This window comes from Pungitius pungitius, chromosome 17 (assembly GCF_949316345.1).
Source record: "Pungitius pungitius chromosome 17, fPunPun2.1, whole genome shotgun sequence".
NCBI lineage: Eukaryota > Metazoa > Chordata > Actinopteri > Perciformes > Gasterosteidae > Pungitius > Pungitius pungitius.
The window spans coordinates 7347231-7365981 of NC_084916.1; the positions used below are offsets into that span (position 1 = coordinate 7347231).

At 43.5% G+C, this 18751-nt stretch overlaps 1 protein-coding gene across 1 annotated transcript in view; it reads right to left on the bottom strand.

Moving 5' to 3' along the window:
* Window positions 1-15152: 15152 nt before the first annotated feature.
* efna3a (ephrin-A3a) overlaps window positions 15153-18751 on the bottom strand; it is a 55043-nt gene continuing 51444 nt past the window's right edge. Inside the window, exon 5 of the mRNA XM_037473546.2 lies at window positions 15153-17476. Within this exon, the coding sequence (XP_037329443.1) occupies window positions 17358-17476 (119 nt within the window). The 3' untranslated portion in view covers window positions 15153-17357. The remainder of the gene's footprint in view (window positions 17477-18751) is intronic.

Consider the following 18751-nt stretch of genomic DNA (forward strand, 5'->3'; position numbering starts at 1 on the left):
TGTTCATTCTGTACGAAAACATTGTTGCTTTCTCTGTATCAAATACTCGATCACTCACTTAATGTATATGTATATATATTACAAATACAGCACAACCAAGAATATTATGAGGAAATACTACTTGCTGCATTTCATTTAGCTGATTCAGGATTTTGAAGCGTATTCAACTACTTCAGAGCTTTGGCTAAATGCTTCAAATCTAAAAATGTAAATGAACTGTAATCTTTCTCCATCCTCGACTAAGGGTCTCATTCCGGAAATCTAAATAACACATTGATCAAGGAGGATCCCAGTGTGATAATCCTGGGGTGAATATTATTGTTTGTCAACGAGGCCGGCGTTGACTTAATGCCCACATTGGCTCTCCAGCGGGCCGTCTGCAATAGGCCGACCCGACCCAGTTTCAATCAACAGCTGACCGACTTATTCCGCTTGACCGGCTGTAACAGAACAAGAAGCAGGCGACTGAAGCCACAGCCATCAGGAGCTTTGTTCACCGTTTTCCTCCTCCGTCCAAACTTAACTACTAATGCAATGCACAGTTAGTCAAAAAGGTTTCACTGCAAAGAGAGAACGAGAGCACGGCGTTCACTGTGCACACGTTTCTGCTGGAATGAGAAAACAAACATTGAATGTAGATAAGCAGGCTTAATCTTAGTGAATGTGGGCTAACACATGGGCGTGGAGATACCCATCGGAAATACATTCAATTTCAGTTTTAACCTTGGACTCAAGGTGATGGACCTCAATGCTTGGCATGACAACAGGATGTCACAACTATTTGTTTTTTTTTGTTAAAAATCCTATGCTTACTAATCTGTCTAAATAAAATGTTTTTAAGAAAATGCACTGATACTTAAGTGAGTACTACACGTGTCACTCTGTTTTTCGATGGGCGCCTGTGTCCATGTAAAACCTTGTGGAGTCATCGTGGGAATAAATCAAAAAAGAGAATTCACAATGCGGAGTCTAACACTAAAGCTTTCTTTTTGTGTTACTCCTTTGATCAGTGGCCACAAAGCTCACTACTAGTGCGCCGCCTTGCTTCAAGTAGACAGCTGCCTCATTCACAAACAGCATACCACTGTTAATACATTGCTCAAGGGAACCATAGAAGCAGTTACTGAATTAAAGTGAGACGTTTTTATTCTACCCCATTAAGATTTTCCCAGCGGTGGCAAGAATGGAAACCGGCTATCTTCCAGTCAAAATCATAATCATCATAACATCCTCTCCCTACACGATAATGAAAGAAAGCTGCGAGTAAAACCAACAGGGAACGGCTTGACATATTAGAAGTGATTTCTCTGCTCATTTCATTGCCGTGTGGTGAAGGACACTTTGTTTATGCTTCTCTGCAATCCATGCCGTTCGTGTTTCAGACAGCTTGTCAGGTCCTGCAGAGTCCTTCACAACATCTGTGTCTAGTTATGCTCAATGCAAAAAGCGATTTCAAACTATCGGTCGGTTTGATAGACAGCTGCTGGACGCAACGCATGCCTGTGCATTGTCTGTGTAAGTGACGTGCAGCTGAGAGGCTTCTGGCCGAGGACATAACCTCCACAGAGATGGATAGCTTAGGTTCACTGTGTGCTGCGCTTTGCAGGCCTGCGTGGAAGTGTTAAAGGCAGAGTCATAAATCAGCCATGACACTACTGCTGCTGATGAGATCATTGCTTTCAGCTGTTTTTTTGGCGGGACAAGGAGTATTAATTACTTGTTGGGGAACCCTGATTGCTTACAGAGACGTTTGTGACAGTAAAGAACAACAATGACCACTGCTAGAAAGAACTACAAAAAACAGGAGAAAAAAAATACTAAATCAGTTGTGTTGTTAGTTTTAGGGCAACCACCATTGGAAAGTCAAAGGCTGGAATTATGGTGGTGGAGAGGAGCTGAGCATATCATTTAGTTGTTCCGATTCCTGACGGGGGTTTAAAACAGAAAAGAGAAAACGCCTTAACACTAAAGATTTAGTTTCACATTTTGAGAAATATGTGTATTCAATTTCATGACAAAATTATGTATACTACACTACTGCACACTAAATGCTGTCCAAAGGTTGAGGAAAATGAAAAAGCATCACTATTTAACAAGGTATGTCCCATTAAGTTAGATTATTTAAAGGGTCTTGTTTTGTACAATTTTTTGTACTATCAGACTGACTATGTGCTTGCTGTCAAAAGGTGTTTCCAGTTTGTGATCCCTTCCTTCAACGAGGAAATCACTTCCTTGAGACAAAGCCTAATGTAGAGGCACATTTACTTGTGTTCCGTGTAATCCGGATAAAAGCAATAGTTTGTTTTAGTTTAGTGCGTAGGCCTCCATACGTGAGATATGATGGCCGTCCCTAGTGTGTTGTTGTTTGCGTGTTGCGTGCTGCTAAAGAGTTTATGTTATCCCGTCCCTCCTCTCTCAATCGTTTACTGGCTATTCTGGGGAAATCCAAATTACAGTCTTTCAACGTGTGGTTGGCTTATGTGGTTCCAAATTTGTACTTAACCTCCTGCTCCGTCCCTCTCTCTGCTCTATACCTCCCTCGCGCAAAAAAACATTAACCTCTCTGTCTCTCTACTTTACATTCCTCATCTTGTTTTTTTGTCACATTAATCTGAATGTACTTTGAGATGAGTTTTATTTGTTTATTGTGATTTAGTTTAAATCCAAGCAGCCAAAAGAACCGCAACCATCAGGGTGACACATTGCAGTCACAAGACACAAGCTCCTCCGTGCTCCCCTCCGTCTCACACCCTCCCTTCTTCTCTTTTTTCCTCACCTCCCTCCACATTTCTTGTTTTCTCCCCTTGTTTATTTGTCCCAGTGCCCGTTGCTGTGCAAATGGAAGTCCCGAGCACATGCACGTCTCTAAAAAACGTACCCTCCCTGCGGCCACACTCGCCGCTCAGTTTCAGCGTTTCCTGTCTCCCCCTTTCAGACCGACTGTAATTATCATCGTAACCTATGGATTTGCATTCCCCTCTCCATTCACAAAACGGTTATTTTTGTCCGAGTCGGAGCGAGAGTTTTTCTATTTTTTTGCAGAGGATGTCTATTTGTGTCAGGATTTATGCAAATGTTATTTAGCGGGCCGCTTTGCTGATATGATTTTCTCAGCTCTATTCGGATACATGTTTGATCTATTCTGGCCTCCTGAATGACCACAGCACACACAAATGAGTCTCTGAGATATCGCACATGCTGCATTCGCTGGATTAAAAGGACAGAATGAAAATAAGTACAAACTCTACGGACACTACACCTCTGCATTGGCTCATTGCCGTGGCACAGGAATACGCCCTCTGAGGCCTTTGGCGGTCCTTTGTAATCAGCACTAAATATTTTTAAATTTTCAGAAAGTTTCCCCCTTGAATGCCATGAAGTACCAGGCCGGCTTTGACGTTCCTCTGGTCAGGACGGGCAAAGCAATTTGTTAGTTTTCTGTCACAGATGTGGGGGAACATTCTGGCTTTAAAAAGCCCAAATGAGAGTGCTCGACTTGTCAGCATTGATGTGTTTTTTTTTTTTTCTTCTCTATGTGTAAGGGCATCTTCATCATGTGTGTTGGCAAAGGCCAGCGTGCCCTCACACGACTCTCCTCCTTCTCCTACTTTACACTACACATAAAGAGTGTGTTTACAATGCCGGACATGAGCATCAAAGCGTGATGCCTCAGTTCAGGCTGTTGCACTTTGACTCGGAGCGATGTGGACGGGCTCAGTACAGATTATGTTACGATGACCACCTCCGCAGCCACGCATCACGCCACGAGGATTTAACCAAAAACAGTACGCAGAACCGGTCTGACACATGCTCATCGTTATGGGAACTATTTTTAGACGAGTGCTTCCAGGACACATGAATGGGCTTCTGATGGAAAAAACAGACAATTGCAAAATGAAAATCCGATGGAAAAAAAGAGATCTCTGCAATTTTTGGGACAAATCTGCCTTTAAATCTCTCAAGTCTGTAGTGTTCGTTTTTCACCCTGAGTGAAAGGGCAACTGGATCATTAAGCATCTGGCCACCGTGCCCTACCTCTGACGGTTGTTGGCGTTGTGCGTTTTCCCCCCCGCGCGTGCTGGTGTACCAAGCTGGCGAAAAACGCATGACCGCGATGAGTGCTCACCGCTCACCCCTCCAGTCCTGTGGGGGAGAAAAAGGGGGAGTAGCTGCCTCAAGGCCAAGCCCGGCCGCTGTGACCCAACGCTGTGTGACATTCTCAGCAGCATCCCCTCCGGCTGCGCATGACAGCGACAGCGGTCACTTTTCTCCCCCCTCTTCCTTTCGGGGCAAAATAAGTCCGGGTTTGGTTTAGTCGCATGGTTACACAAAAATAAACAAACAAATTTACATATTTACGTAATTGTTGCTTTGCCAAGAGAATTGCGGGTCAAGCGTTGATGTTTGCTGTCATTAGGGTCAGTAGAATGCTCCCCTCAAAGTTCAGAAAAAAAAAGAATAAAAATAGATCAACGATGGAAAAACATTTAGGGTTATGCAACGCTTGCTGGGCATGGGCTTGGTTTGACTGCACAGTGTTTGATCTAACAGGCTGGAAACAACTGGAGAGACAAGGGCTTCTGTTTGCCTGATGGCTAATCTCAGATCAGCAGATGAGAAGCCTGTTTCCATCCAGCATCCCATACTCCACTCCAATCCAGTTATCCTTTTTGTTCTTTTTCTAACTCCGATTAGTTTTGGAGACTATCCTCTAAAAATCTCACCAGTCCTGCTCACCCTTCCAGAACACTCTCCTCCATCAAAAGCCTCTCTGCTTCTCCCTCTGCATTCCTCCTTCCCATCTCCTTTGCCTTTCCACACTTCCATCACTGGCTTTCTCTCCCCTGTCTCCCCCTTTCCCCTGCTTCGGTTATGTGAAAGGGGGCTTTATCAGCAGGCCTGAATGGTGCAGGTCCACTGGAGGCAGGGACAATGGGCCCATCATCAGAGGGAAGCAGAGCCCATGAAAGAGGAACAAAGACCCTTCTGCCTAAGAGGGGGCCCCACTCCGCACCTCGCACCAACAGCCTCCGCTGGCCCTGCATGCTATGTCTGAGTGTGTGTGTGTGTGCGCTCTTATGGAAGTTGTGTGGGTGGGAGTTCTCTCCTGTATAAGCAGGCAGGTGTTGCCCCTCCACCCCCTTCCCTTAAATGGCCAGGCTTCCAGCTATCCCAGCTATACTTTTTAAGGCTGCATTCTGGAGGAAATCTCTCTTCCGGCATGGCCTCCTGTGCGTTGCACTTGTTAGCATGTAGGGTTAGAAGGTACATGGCTGTAACTTGACAATACATGCACGCTCACTCACCGCGTCCTCGGAGGAGTAGGCGGAGAACAAGAAGAAACAAGTTTGTTCAGGGAAAGCTGTTTGTGTGAGCAGAGTGCGAGACGAGTCCTGTCTGACTAACAGGTTTCTCTGTGGAAAATGCCTCGACATGAGAGAGTTGACAAAGAGATCATCTGTTCTGCTATTTGTCATCACTGTTGAAGAGGTGTCATGCATATATGTAGTACACCTTTTGAAAACAAACATGGCCTGATTTGAGAATTGAATAACTCATATATTGTGTGTAGGATTTGATTCTGTAAATGCAATTGTTAATCTTCCTTCCACTGGTCCATAAATGTAGTAAACAGATAGTAATATATTTGTAAAAAAAGGAGTAAATAGGATTAACATTCAGATGGATCAAGAGAAGAATTTTTTTTGTATATGTCTGGACTTAGTATTACTGATTTACAATTAATATTGCTTAAGTTATTCTTATTTAATAATATTTTTGTCCTTTTTCTGTCAGTGTATTTTCTTTTGTAGTTATTGTGAGATGGCACTACCATGCTAACATGATAGTAAGATGCTGATATCCTGATTTTGTAAAATGTAAAATGTACAAACAAACGTAATTTATTTTTAGAAAATTCATTTTGACCATGACATGACCCTCAATATGATGGAGATCATCTGGAGGATGAATGGATTTTATCCATTACTTTGATTGAAAACACATCTGTCTCCATGACAACCAGGGGCACTTTGTCTAGGAAAGGAAAAGGCGGTAGGTGGACCTGGAATGGTTTCAGGAAGAGATAATTGACCCTGCTTAGTAGTCTAAAGGTGTTCAAAACCAACAAACCCTTTGTTGAACCGAGAGTGCTGAATCGGTAGATATCTGCATTGAAGCACCTCAACCACGAGGAAAATGTCAAATTCACAGAAGCAATCACATGTTGCTGATGAGCTCGAGGGATGGATTGCAGCGAATCCTGTCAGTGACGATGTGATGTAGAGTAACGCAGCACTGATCAAACATCGTTATACTATCCAGATGTGGTCAGGCAACAGTTCATTTTGTGCACCAACAGAGATGACAGAGAATGACAGAGAGTGTGCCATTGAAAGAGTACATGAACATCACCAAAAAGTGCCTTTTCCCCTGCATGCACTTCTTTGAGCTCTACAGGGGATTTCTACTAATAACTCCAGCTGCTGCAGGGAGGGGTCACTCTCTTTGCATTGTATAACGGTATTTAATATTTAAGATCAGATTCATCAATTGACCTTTATGGGCTGTGCTGTAATTATGCAGTAGACCACTCATTAACCTTCTTTGTGGCAGTGACCACCTCTTGTGACTTGATGAAAATGACACACTTCCTCCAGAGTGCATGTGTGGTTGCTCTACTTTTAACGCTCGCCAGGATGGAGAAAAGGTGTAAATCATGTTCTGTGTATTGTGCAAATGTCAGTTTGTGTGCGTGTGTTTGTGCCAGTGTGTGTGCTTGTTTGTGCATAGGATTTGCACCATAGTCATTGGATTATAATCTTCTGCTTGTATCGGCAGTTGTGGTGTGACGGCGGATGCTCGGGCGCGACCCGGACCAGAGGTCTTTTTATTTCTGAATGCAGACCCGATACAGGGAGAATATGATGCTACCCACAGAACAAGACACATGCCATCGACCTTTGACCTTGGGCTATTTCAAATTAGGATTGCTAAATTTAGGAGCAAGGGCTAATCCTTGCTGTGTTTACCACACAACTGGCACAACAGCTGGATGGTCTGTTTGTGGCCTCTCCTGGACCTCTCGGTTGGCCCATACATACGGATACCGTCAGGGGTGATGTGCCCTCGTTTGGATTTCCACCAATGAGCTTCAAGGAGGCATTAGTGGATGCACAGTAAGCTATGTTCATCTCACTGGATGTGAGGGGCTCAGCCCAGTTGGGTGCTCGTAATCATCCCGTTGCTATCGGCAATTTTTACAATTCCAGTGAAAGAAATCATATTAGTGAAGGATTAATTGGAGTGTTCATATTGGCCAGTGGGGTAGTGGGTACTATGAAACTTTGATAGACCTTCCTTGCTGGTGATCGGCTATAAATGGATTGGTGCTCTCACTGCAGCACAGCCTGTTGTCTGGAGCAGCAGGGTGCAGAGAAAGCGCCAAGTAACATCTGAAAGTTGCCCGGCAGAATGAATTTGTGTGTGCTCGTGAAATAAATAGGTGGTGCCCAAGGCTTGGTTACTCAGTGACTATTTGTGGGATATGGGGGACAGACAAATTTTGCATTTTTGCCTTAAATTCACTCTGTTGCCTGCGATGGCTGTAATATATAGTTTTACAGTTGTTAAACTGGTATACAGTCAAGTCAAGTTATTGGAGAAGTTTACATTTTTTGTGTTCTTGCTGATGTTGAATCCACTGCGAGCCAGCCCTGAAAGATGTTGAACCTGTACACGTTGTTGGGAATGTTACTTCGTATCTAAATCTGTAGTCTCGCTACTTTCAAATTTAATGCATCCAACTTAACATGTGAGGTCAAGTTCACATTTCATTCACAATAAATAAATGGTTTCATGTTCTTTGTGTTTTGTCACCAACTTTGGGGAAAACAGTGTAAATTAACAACACAAAAGAGGATGTAAGAAAATAAATACCATTGCCATCTGACACGAACATGTGTCACAGCTTGGAGCGATCAGAAAATTTGCACTTACAAAATTGTGAAAACCACGTCAATGAGTCATTTAAATCCTTGCATCATAACATATCATCTGCTCCCTCTGTGTGTGGGGGCTATGTACTACAAATAAACCCTCAAAAAAGACAAATAATCTATGACAGAGTACAACGCAAGGAGGGGCATCTGTTACGAGAAGCTAAAAAAAAATATCCACAATAATTCAAGTGGAAATTATGAAAAAGCCCAATAATTTCAGGGCAGAAATGAGCAGAAAGCTGTTGTGTGTTATTCTGCTTCACTGTGATGTGTTTTGAACAGGGATTGTGTAACAGCTCTGCCAGGACAGGTGAACCGTGTAACCATGTTGTGACTTGTATTGTTCTGTGGAGTCAGTATTGCCTTGAGCACGTGCCTTGACCCCGCTGACACAGACACACGTCACCGCACGTCATGTTTTTTCTTTACTCATCCAGCATCCACTTCCGTTGCTCTTTCAATATCCATTTATAGATTTAAACACAAATCCTGCAGATGTGTCTGTGTCTAAGTCTGACCCGCGTTTTATCCCACTCAGTGAAAGCAACAGTACGTTAGAACTCGTGCCGACGGCCTAAGAGGGCTTAGTCCTACGCGTGTCTGGGCAGAGGTCACTTCCCTCGTATGCCTGTTGATAAACGGTTAGAAGGCCAGCTGAGGTAATTTAATCCCTCTATCGCCACATCCAGGATTCTATTCAAATAACAAAATAAAACCGATCTGAAGCCCTTGCTATCAGGGTGTCGTTGGGGATAACAGCATTAAACTCAAGCTGTGCCTGGACGCTATCAGTCTGTCTGGTGTCCATTCTGGGACCTCGTTGTCATGGACGAAGTGCGGTTTGTTTCGGGTCATTTGAAGGGAGACGAAGTTGGATGTCCATTGCTCTCTGTTAAGTTTATTTTCTTTAGATTGCACAAAAATGTAACGGATGAGAAATACTTGGAAATCCTTATCCTTCCTAATAACCTTCTCTAATCCTTCTTAATAAAAGTGAAATAAGATGTGTTTGAAGTTTGAAGTGAAAGGCAAGTGATAAGGGAACAAAAACACACAAGTATCCACTAGAGTGGGAAGTGTTGAGTGTAGCCTTCATTTTGAATTTAAGATACAGTTTACCACCTCTTCCTTGATACAATGTATCTAATTAATAGATTAAAGTAAAAGTTGGTCAGAGGATATATAGCAGTTAAGGAACTAATTCCCTGCGATAGTTAAATGTTTGCTTTGGTTCTACTGGTTTATTGTCAGCGTGAGGGCTCGTGGTAAAATTCCTAACCCACTGTGGAGCGGATAAACCAAGCGAACCTGTCACAGTTTTACTTGTGCTGCGTCTATAAAGTACAAGTCCCAGCCTCCCTCAGTTTTTTACTGACACTCACATATATAAAGGCGACAGGTTTGATTAGGCCCAGGTGCTGCTTGTTAAAGGCCTCACCTCAGCTGGCCTCCTACCAACATTCACGCTGCGTTCATGTCATGTTGGGCTGGCTTCCAGAACACTGAGCTGTCAGAAAAGCAAAGTTAAACTGTAGGTAAAACATGCGAACACGATATTGCCAGTCAAGCTTTAAAATAACTGTCATAGCTACTGTAAAAAGAATAAATAACTCCACTCTACTGACTATAGTGATGATTAAAGATTATTCGAAAAACATTGCAATGAGCATTTCCCAAAACATGTTTCTAAGACGGGAGGATGTCGCTCTGTTCTTTCACTTCATTTGAATGCTTCACCCCTCCGTGTTAACATCTCATCTATCACTGTGGCCATTAACACTCTGCAGCTTGCTGGTGTACTGTGGCGCTCACGCGAATCTTATGTGCTGTGAACGGGTATTTGGCTTCAGCCTCAAAGATTATTTATGCTCCAGAATAAGAAACAGATTTCTGTTGAGGCTAATACATAGCTGTTGATGAAAGAACATAAAAACACCAACAATTCATGCACACGGATCGTTTGTGAAATCATGAATGTGACAGCGGTTTCCATATTTCTTTTTTAAATTCAAATATTTAAGTCACACAGCATGTCGATCAAAGTTTGCATCAAAGTCTGAAGGGAAAGCAGAAGGAATACTGATATAGAAAGGCATTTGCAAAATGAGTTTGTCAATATGACAGTTAGGGGAAACATTCCCCTAAGGGAAGTGAGCCAAGATACATTTTGACATCTGAAGCAGTCTGTTGAAGTGAGTGGATCTGACAGATGCCCACCCAAGGTACAAAATAGAGCTATGAAGTGCAACAAGTTTTGTCTTTTAATAAATTGCCCCTTGCTATCAGTTATTTGTCATCAGACTGAAGTTCCGCAGACAGAATGTTCTAAATGGATTTCAACATACTCCCTGTGTGGAAATGTCCCCTATGCAGTATTCATGTTTCCAGATCTTATGCAATTTGATTCATATTTATACACATAAAGCGCGTAGATGTAATATGGGATTAGCATGACATCTTTTACAAACTTTGATGGTCCCCAGAGGATTAACCTAACGTCTTCAGGCTTTTCATCCGGTAGCATTTCTAATTTGTTCAATACTAGTTACAACAAACATTTGCAAAACTAATAATCACAAAGTCCCAACAGCCAGCTGAGCTTTGGCTTTACTGCTAATTAGCATCCCAGCACACAGCGCTAATGTTGTACCTGCTTGCTGGTTTTCATCTCTAGGCCTGTTTTCCATTGTCAGATATGTTTACACACCACACTAGACATACTGTACTTGCAGCTTTGTATGTGATAGATTGTACCGTAATAGCATCTTTTTTTGGAAACAAGCATTTAGCTATTCCTGGGTTTAAGATTTGGACCAGATGTCCAAAGCGTGGGCACATGTACATATTTGCCCCCCCCCCCCCCCCCCCCCCCCTGTCACCCTCCACCCACACACAGAGACACTGCACTTGGTCTATAGCTGTTTGTGTGAGTGGGTCCCCAGCTGTTGGCTGCTGTGCAGATGTAGTAACCAGAAATGAGGGATTACAGCTAAATCCGGAGGCTGGGGGGAAGAGGAGGAGGGTGGGGTGATTAGGGAACAATGTGGTGACTGGAGGTTGGGTACGACGGTCTAAAATGAACACAGGGGTTAAGAGGGGTCAGATGAAATACAAGTTGATGGTAGAGAGATTAAACACAAATGATAAGAAGCCGCAGGCAGCTTGCGGGGTGCATGTACAATCGCGGAAATTAGAGGAAGAGAAAAAACAGGGAAAGGAAGACGAGAGGAGAATTTAAAAAGTGAATGCTGGAGGGTGTAAATAAAAAATGTAAAAAAACTTTTCTATGGAGGGACTCTGGGGAGCCGAAGCACATTCCCTATTTTCTTCATTTGATTACATATTCATTAATTTCTTCAACGAAGAAACTGCAGTTAAAGCATCTTAAATCTAACATCCAATAATATGCTCACACATGGGGGTATTTTTGCTTTTCAGAAGGGATAAGATGTGTTTTCTATAATTCATAAGACGCTTTAGCTTCTTCAATGAAAACAGTTTACGACTGACTTCACTGATTTGTTTGTAAATGTGAATACATCGCAAAAACCTCCACTCTGGGAATAAAATCTTGTTCCTTTAGCAGCCTGATATCTACCTCTATTTTCATTAGTAGCTCAGGGTTACAGTCAGGATCCTGCCCTGTTTAATATTCGACACGTCTTCACACGCGCAACCGCAGGTCGTACCGGAGGCTGCTGCAGACGGCGAACGCGGTGTATTTGATATTCTGTGATAACTTTCCTCCACTTGTCAACACATTAGTCAACTGATCTGGAAAGGATTGGCAAGAGCCCAAATTAATGTGTGCAAAAGCAAAGCCCTCTAGGAAGCTTAACGCCGCTCTAATTAAGATGCACATTCACATTTTCCTGCCTCACTTCACAACGTGTCCAAAAAAGTCTGCCTGATGAAACCTAGAATCAGTGGGCTGTCCTTGAAAAATTACAGATTTTAGTTGCTATTTGGGGGCCATTATTAAATCACTAAATGCAAGCTCGTGCCAATTTCAAGGAAGGCGAGTTGTTCCCACTTGCGGATTCCCATGTTTGAATTTAACCTGACCTTTGTTCCCCTGAGGGACAATTATTGGCTCAAAAGGGACCGTATCACTTCAGTAGTGAAATCTGATCAAATAAAAACAGACACATGACACTTCTTACCGGCCCTGAGAGCTGGCTTGTACGTCACTAACGGACTGTCACGTCATCCGTCCCTTTCCTGCCAAGCATCTTAGTGGCATGAGCCGGCATCGTATTTCCCAGGGGTCCAGACGATGCCTTTTCGGATTCCGAAATGTCTGCTCACCTCATTTCCGCGCAAACGCCCACCTGAGTTTGTCTCCATCTGCAAAGGAAGAGGGTTGACTCACACTGACCTGAAGCTGGAGGAGACTTGAGGAGATCCCATCAGGACACATTCAGCGCTGTGACCAGGTGAAAAGATACACACCGCACCTAAGGAACCGAGATTATCATCATCGATGTTGGGTTTCACTCAGGGATACAGCTTCAATCAGAATACTGGATGCATGGGTAAACTATGAAAAAAGAATATGGCACTTCATCAATTTCTATGTTGTGGTGTATTTCTTTGATCCGTACACAAGTGAGGACAGATTAAGTCATTAACAAACTGGAATTTCCCTGAAAAACATATTCATCTCTTTTACATGGAAATGTAAGTTTATTATGTCCTCAAACTGATATAATCCTTAAGGTTGAAAGAAATGGTCAGTGTGTCAGCTAATCCTTTCAACAGTTACATAACAGAAATGTTTAGCAAATGTTCCTTTGATGGCCTTTCTTCACTGACTCATCATTCATCAACACAGGATGTCCCTGAGCAGCCACACTGGCAGCCTTGAACGATGGCACAATAAACTCCCAGAATGAGTAGGAGGAGATATTATTATTAGAGACTTGAGCAGTTTAACATGTATTCAGACCAGCTTAGATGAATAAAGATAACAAAATCAGTTCAGGGTACACAGGTCATATTATTCGTAAACCAACTCGTCATTATTTGTCCGTACTAATGATTTACTCCTGTAGAAACATACTTACTGTGAATCTGTTGCATAATGTTTTTCAGATGTCGTTGATCACACTGGCAGCTTCCATAGCAGAGACACAGACTGAAAGAAAGCTTTGGCGACACCTGTAGGAGGAAAGTGGACTAGGTGGTCACACTAAGTGGAGATTTGTCAAACATTTTGTACTGTGGGAGCGGATACCTGTTAGTACTGTGGAATAAACACATAGTTGCACATGCAGTATACTTTGCTTGTCAATAATCAGGAATCCATCAATTAAATGAATTCACCAAATGGCAATACGTTCACAGAAAGAGGTAAAACATTTCATGAGTTAAATCCCACTCATACAAGCTGAGAGGAGTAAAAAGCTGACAAATGTGTAGCTGCAGACCTGCTGGCCAAACATTGTAGAGTTCCTCCTCCTCCCATTCATTTAGCTCCCCTGACATGTGCTTTGGATGAGGAAAATGTGTTGCTTTGGTCCAAAGCATCTGCCAAATTTCTTTCTTGTGTTACATGATTTGAAAAAAATACCCCTTTACTATTTCAATGACATTATTTTTGTGGCCAGAGGGGTCCACCCCTCTCTCTTCAAATCACTTGAAGGCGGCTCCAGTCCCCGTGGTTGTCTCCCTGGTGTCCTGAGCTTTAAGTTCTCCGAGGAGGAGGCCCAGCGTTTCATTGTTTGGGTCAGACGGTGCAGAAATACTTCTCGAGGGCACGAGGCCTGCCTGTGCTGCAGATGGCTTATCTCACAGTAAATGATTCAGAAAACGATAACATGCCTCCGAGAGGTCGTGCCCTTTTGCTAATGGACGGAGCACTTTGTAGATTTCTATCTCACAATGTAAACGTGAGGCTCTGTGTTCACTCGCAACACTCCCGGTTCTGCCGTTGAAATAGTAAACGCATCAATTAATGTTTCATTTAGGCAGAGGAAACATAAGCCCTTCCAGGCGGGAATTTAAGGTGTAAATATGACAGCCTTAATTCCCTTACATAACTAACCAGAGACGGCCTTGCAGCTAAAAAACCAAGCAGGCCAATTTTCTGCAAAAATCCTGGTTTAAGTTGTCAACTCGGAGCCTGGAGCAGGAGCTAAAACCCTTTCCCTATTCTCCCAGTGTCCAAACACTGAAGCATTCCTGTGCAAATCCAAACCCATAAGCAGGCAAGGGACTGTAAGCCGAGTCCCACAGTAATATTCAACAATTATCAGCTCGTCAGCTAAATGCACAAACGTCAGTCCGCATCAGAAGCTGCTCCCTCACATGAGAGTCCAACAGCTGTGAAACATTTAGCGATAGTCGCAATTACTTCCTCCTAACCTGCTTGATAAGTTGAATATGATTCACATTTTTCACTTCAATAACATGAAGAATACCAGATGAATGCAAATAGCTTGTTGGCACTCGCCCTACACACACACACACGCACACGCACACACACACACACACACCCACACATGTAGGTTGTCTTTGACACAGGACTGGAGGTGACAAGTTGACAGAAGAGAGCAGAACGGGCTCTGCTTCTTTCTATCTAACGTGATTTTATGGCCCGACCACCAACATCAAAGGCGAAAATCGTATCTGTCCCCCTGTGTCCCGTTTGACATGGACATCAATGCATTTGGGAGAAGTGTCCCTCCCCATTGGCAGCTTCTTCTGTTCTCCTGCAAAAGTCCAAAAAAAGGAGAGCAAGGTGGAGCGACAGATTGGTGGAGGCATGAATGGCTTGCAGGTGTTTTTCTTTCTTTCTCGTTTCTTTGAATCCTCAGACACGGACAGAGTGGGCCATGCGGAGGCCCGACTCCCCCCTTCCACCCCTCCCCGGCCCGTTCTGTTTCTTGGCAGAAGCGCCGTGCTGCCCGGATGGGCCGTGCCGTGGCTGTCCCGCCCTGAGATGGGTGCCTGCTCACCACCCAGCAGGCGACAGGCAGAGTGCAATGGAAGGAGGGAGAGCATTGCCCACAAGTGGTGCTCCAGGAAAAACAAACAGTGGTGAGTGCTGCGTGACCGCAGGTGGAGGAGTCACTGTTGAGTTGAGGAGAGGGCAGAGGTGAAGGAGAAGCCTCGCATGATATCTTTGTGCAAAGAAACACTCATGAGTAAATTTGCAAAAGGATTTTAATAGGCATTGTTTTTAATCATTCTTGGATCAATTTACAGTTTTTTTTTCTTTTTATCTATTCGTTCTCGTCAAAGGTAAACACATTTCTTGTGGTCGTCTTCAACCCCCCCTCCCCCCCGGTAAATGCTTTTCGCCCCGCTTCCCAAAGCCTGTAACGTAAACCAACAGTACAGAAGAGCACACTCTCTCATACACACTTGCATATTCAGATCCTACGAACGAGTCCTTAACGGGTACGGAATTTCTAAATGCAACATACTCGAGAAGCGCGGACAAACACATTCTACATACTTGCACACATGTGAACACGTTGGTTTTTTTTCTCCCCTTGCCCACTCCCCACACATACACGCACTCGTACTCACTTCTGCACATGCACCCACATTCAATAACCGGCATGTATTATAAATATACTTTACAACGTAGACTCCTCCGTCTTCGCTAGTGAGGAATGCCGTCCTTCCATCAGCTGCGTCGTCCGTGACAAGCGCCTGTTACACAATCTGGTTATAGCAGTGTCTGTTACATTGGAGTAGGGTTACTAAGTGTATGTCCCTACTGATCAGTCACGACCAATAACCGTCTCTTTTTTGTCAGGCTGAATTACATCTGCCTATCTATCTACACAAGCAAAATGCTGCAGTAAAAATTCCACTGTTTAAAAAAAACAAAAATGCAATACAAAAAAATGGCACATTAGCTTATTGAGCAAAGGCCTACAAATGCACGTTGATAAATTAGATAATGGTAAGGTAAATAATATATTAAAATAAATACATTTGAAATGTAAATCAATTTAAAAAGCACAACATTGTAATGTGATTATTCCATCCTACGTTGTCCTGTGTTACAATATAAAAAAGTGAACTTCTCTTTATTTGCACATTCACATGTGTTTTTTTTTATTTTTTGTTCTAACGAAAATGACGGCAGCGTTACTTTGAGACTCAAAGCACAATTTCTCCTCAGGCACCTGCCGCACTCTGGCGGCTGTTTAGGGTTGTTTCCATGGTGACCGTGACTGCTTTAATGGCCATCAGCACTGATTGGCTGGCAACCTCTGAAGTGGAAACAGAATGGATGGCGTTCTCCCGGATTAAATGGGAACTTGCTACGGAGAGAGCTTTTTAAGAATTGTAAATTAGTGGGACGCTGAATGACTGCTGATTGCTGCAAAGGAGAAAGGTCTGACATCCGGGAAAGGGAAAAATCTATGCCAAGTGCTGAAGGTAAACCCATTGGAACAAAAGACACGACTACCTCGCCTAAGTGCCGTCGAATCACTAGTCCGGAGTCCGTACTTTTCTAGGGTTGTTTCTGTGTGAAGGCAGGAAACGCAGACAAAGGACTAGTTCTAAGAGGGCACTCGCTGTCCTCCAGGAATAGCGGGCTTTGCGTCTGTATCTCACAAAAGCCACGGGTATTTTTGATGTCAGCTGAAAATGGATTCTTCAAAGGCCCGTGGGTCTTGTCACAAAGTCTTTCCCTTTTTCTTGATAAAAAAAACATTTGGGCTCTGAGAAGCAGCAGCTCCAACGCACTGGTGTGAAAACATTCTTCAATGTCCAGGATAATGGCAGGTGTTCTCATCACTGACCGATTACATCAATATCCTGTATAGCCCAGGTAAGATCAGTACAGCTCCAGGGTTCATCCTGCTCTGTAAGAGATCTGAATTGAGTCATATCCATCAGGTCCGTGGTCCAAGGCCTTAAAAAAATCCACATATCTTCAAAGCGTATATTTAAAATCAAATTCTCGGGTGTTGTTTTTTATGTCCATGCTACAATATTTCTTTAGAACTCTTTAGAAGTTTCTCACTTGCCTGTTGGCGGATAGGCTTGACAGCAGCACGAAAGTCTAATTCTAAATTTCGCTGGTGGTCCCCATGTCGGGGGCAGACGCACCTGCATGAAATGCCGTGTTATCAACATGACGATGACGTCCAACAACACACGGAGTGTAAATATGACAGAAAAAAAGGCCTCTCCTTTTTTTTTAAGTCAAGTGAAGTTCAAGGTTTGCTCTTTCTGCGTCCTATTAATTGTGGTATAACTGCACCTCTATTTGATCTCCGTCTGTGTTCCTGACTACTCTCACAACAACCACAACTCGGTGGACACAAAGCCCTTTGGTCGAGGCGGCCCCAGCTCCTTAGAAGGGTCACTTGCGGGCGGGACGAGTCGCTAGGACAAGAGGACGGTAGACACGAACAGCATCGCCATGGAGAGGAGAAGGCGGTCCCTTGACGGGCTGCTGCCACTGACGCTTTTCTCCAGTTTGGGAACTTCAGGGTTAAATTCATCTGGAGAAAAAGTCACAGAAAGAGAAAATGAGAAAGTGAGAAAAGAGAGGAACGTGAGTGTGAGAGAGCGAGAGAGATTGAGGGCGCCAGACAGAGGGAAACGAACCATTACTACATTATTAATTCATCAATCTAAGGGCACTGTGTGATGCATGCTAATTGTGCTTTAACATATTCAGAGGAAAAAGACATGACAAAATTAACAAACCAGCAATTATCATCAGCACTGCTACATATGGCCATTTCCCCTGTGAGATGAAAAACTAAAACCACTTTTATTTCCTATCTAGCTTTTTTTGTCACATTCTCTTTTTCACACTAATGATGTGGGATTTCAATCAGACCAAATTACTGTGGCCTTGCCATTGATTAGACACAACATACACATTAACTGCAGGGGAGAAACGGGGAAAAGGCTAGGAGAACACATTTTCTAATATTTGGTAAAAAGTGGATTAAACTGAGTCATTATGCTCCGTCTCTACATAATGTTTCCTATTATATCTAAAGGGGTTATTACACGCCAAAGCAAAGCAAATGGAACCAAATTGCTGTTGCTTACACAACTGCTGAAACAACCAGTGCTGGCTGAATTGAGATGTTAGAAACTGAGATGTTTTTCCAATAAAGTAATCCAACTAAGTGCAGAAGAAAGCAGCACTTTGACAAATTGCACCCAGACACTGACAACAATCTTGTGTTCCTCTATCAAAACCCCATTACTTTCACTTTATTATGCTGTCATCATAATGTCCCAGTGTGTTTAAGTTGTAGCTGGCACATCCTTTTCCAACAAAACAAACTCTCCAAAAGGAAATACATCAAGTTGAGGAGGCAGGGCGCCTTCAGACAGCCGCTTCGCTGTGACGTGAAAGCCTTGCATGGCGTTTGCTGAATATAATGGTCGACAGTAATTGTCTACAAGAAAGAAGCCCGGGATGCGATAAGAGATACCAGTGACAGCAGTCACATGACAGCTTGGTGTTTGATGAACGTACAGAATTTCTGTTGTTTGCAGCCTCTGTCTGAGACGGAGCCACCCGGCCGCTCCGGTTTGTCATGGCTGAGTGAAACTCGGAGCCCACGTCAGAGCTCTCAAGGAGCACGAGGCGGCCTCGGTCTGTGCCGATGACACACACAGCGCTGACATTCAGGAACCCGCGGCACGCGACAACAGCCACGGGTCACCGAGAGGCTTTTGCACGGCCCGCTCTGTCTCTCCAAAAACTGACCCCACCAGGGGAAACTAAATGTAAAAACCAAGCCACCAGAAGA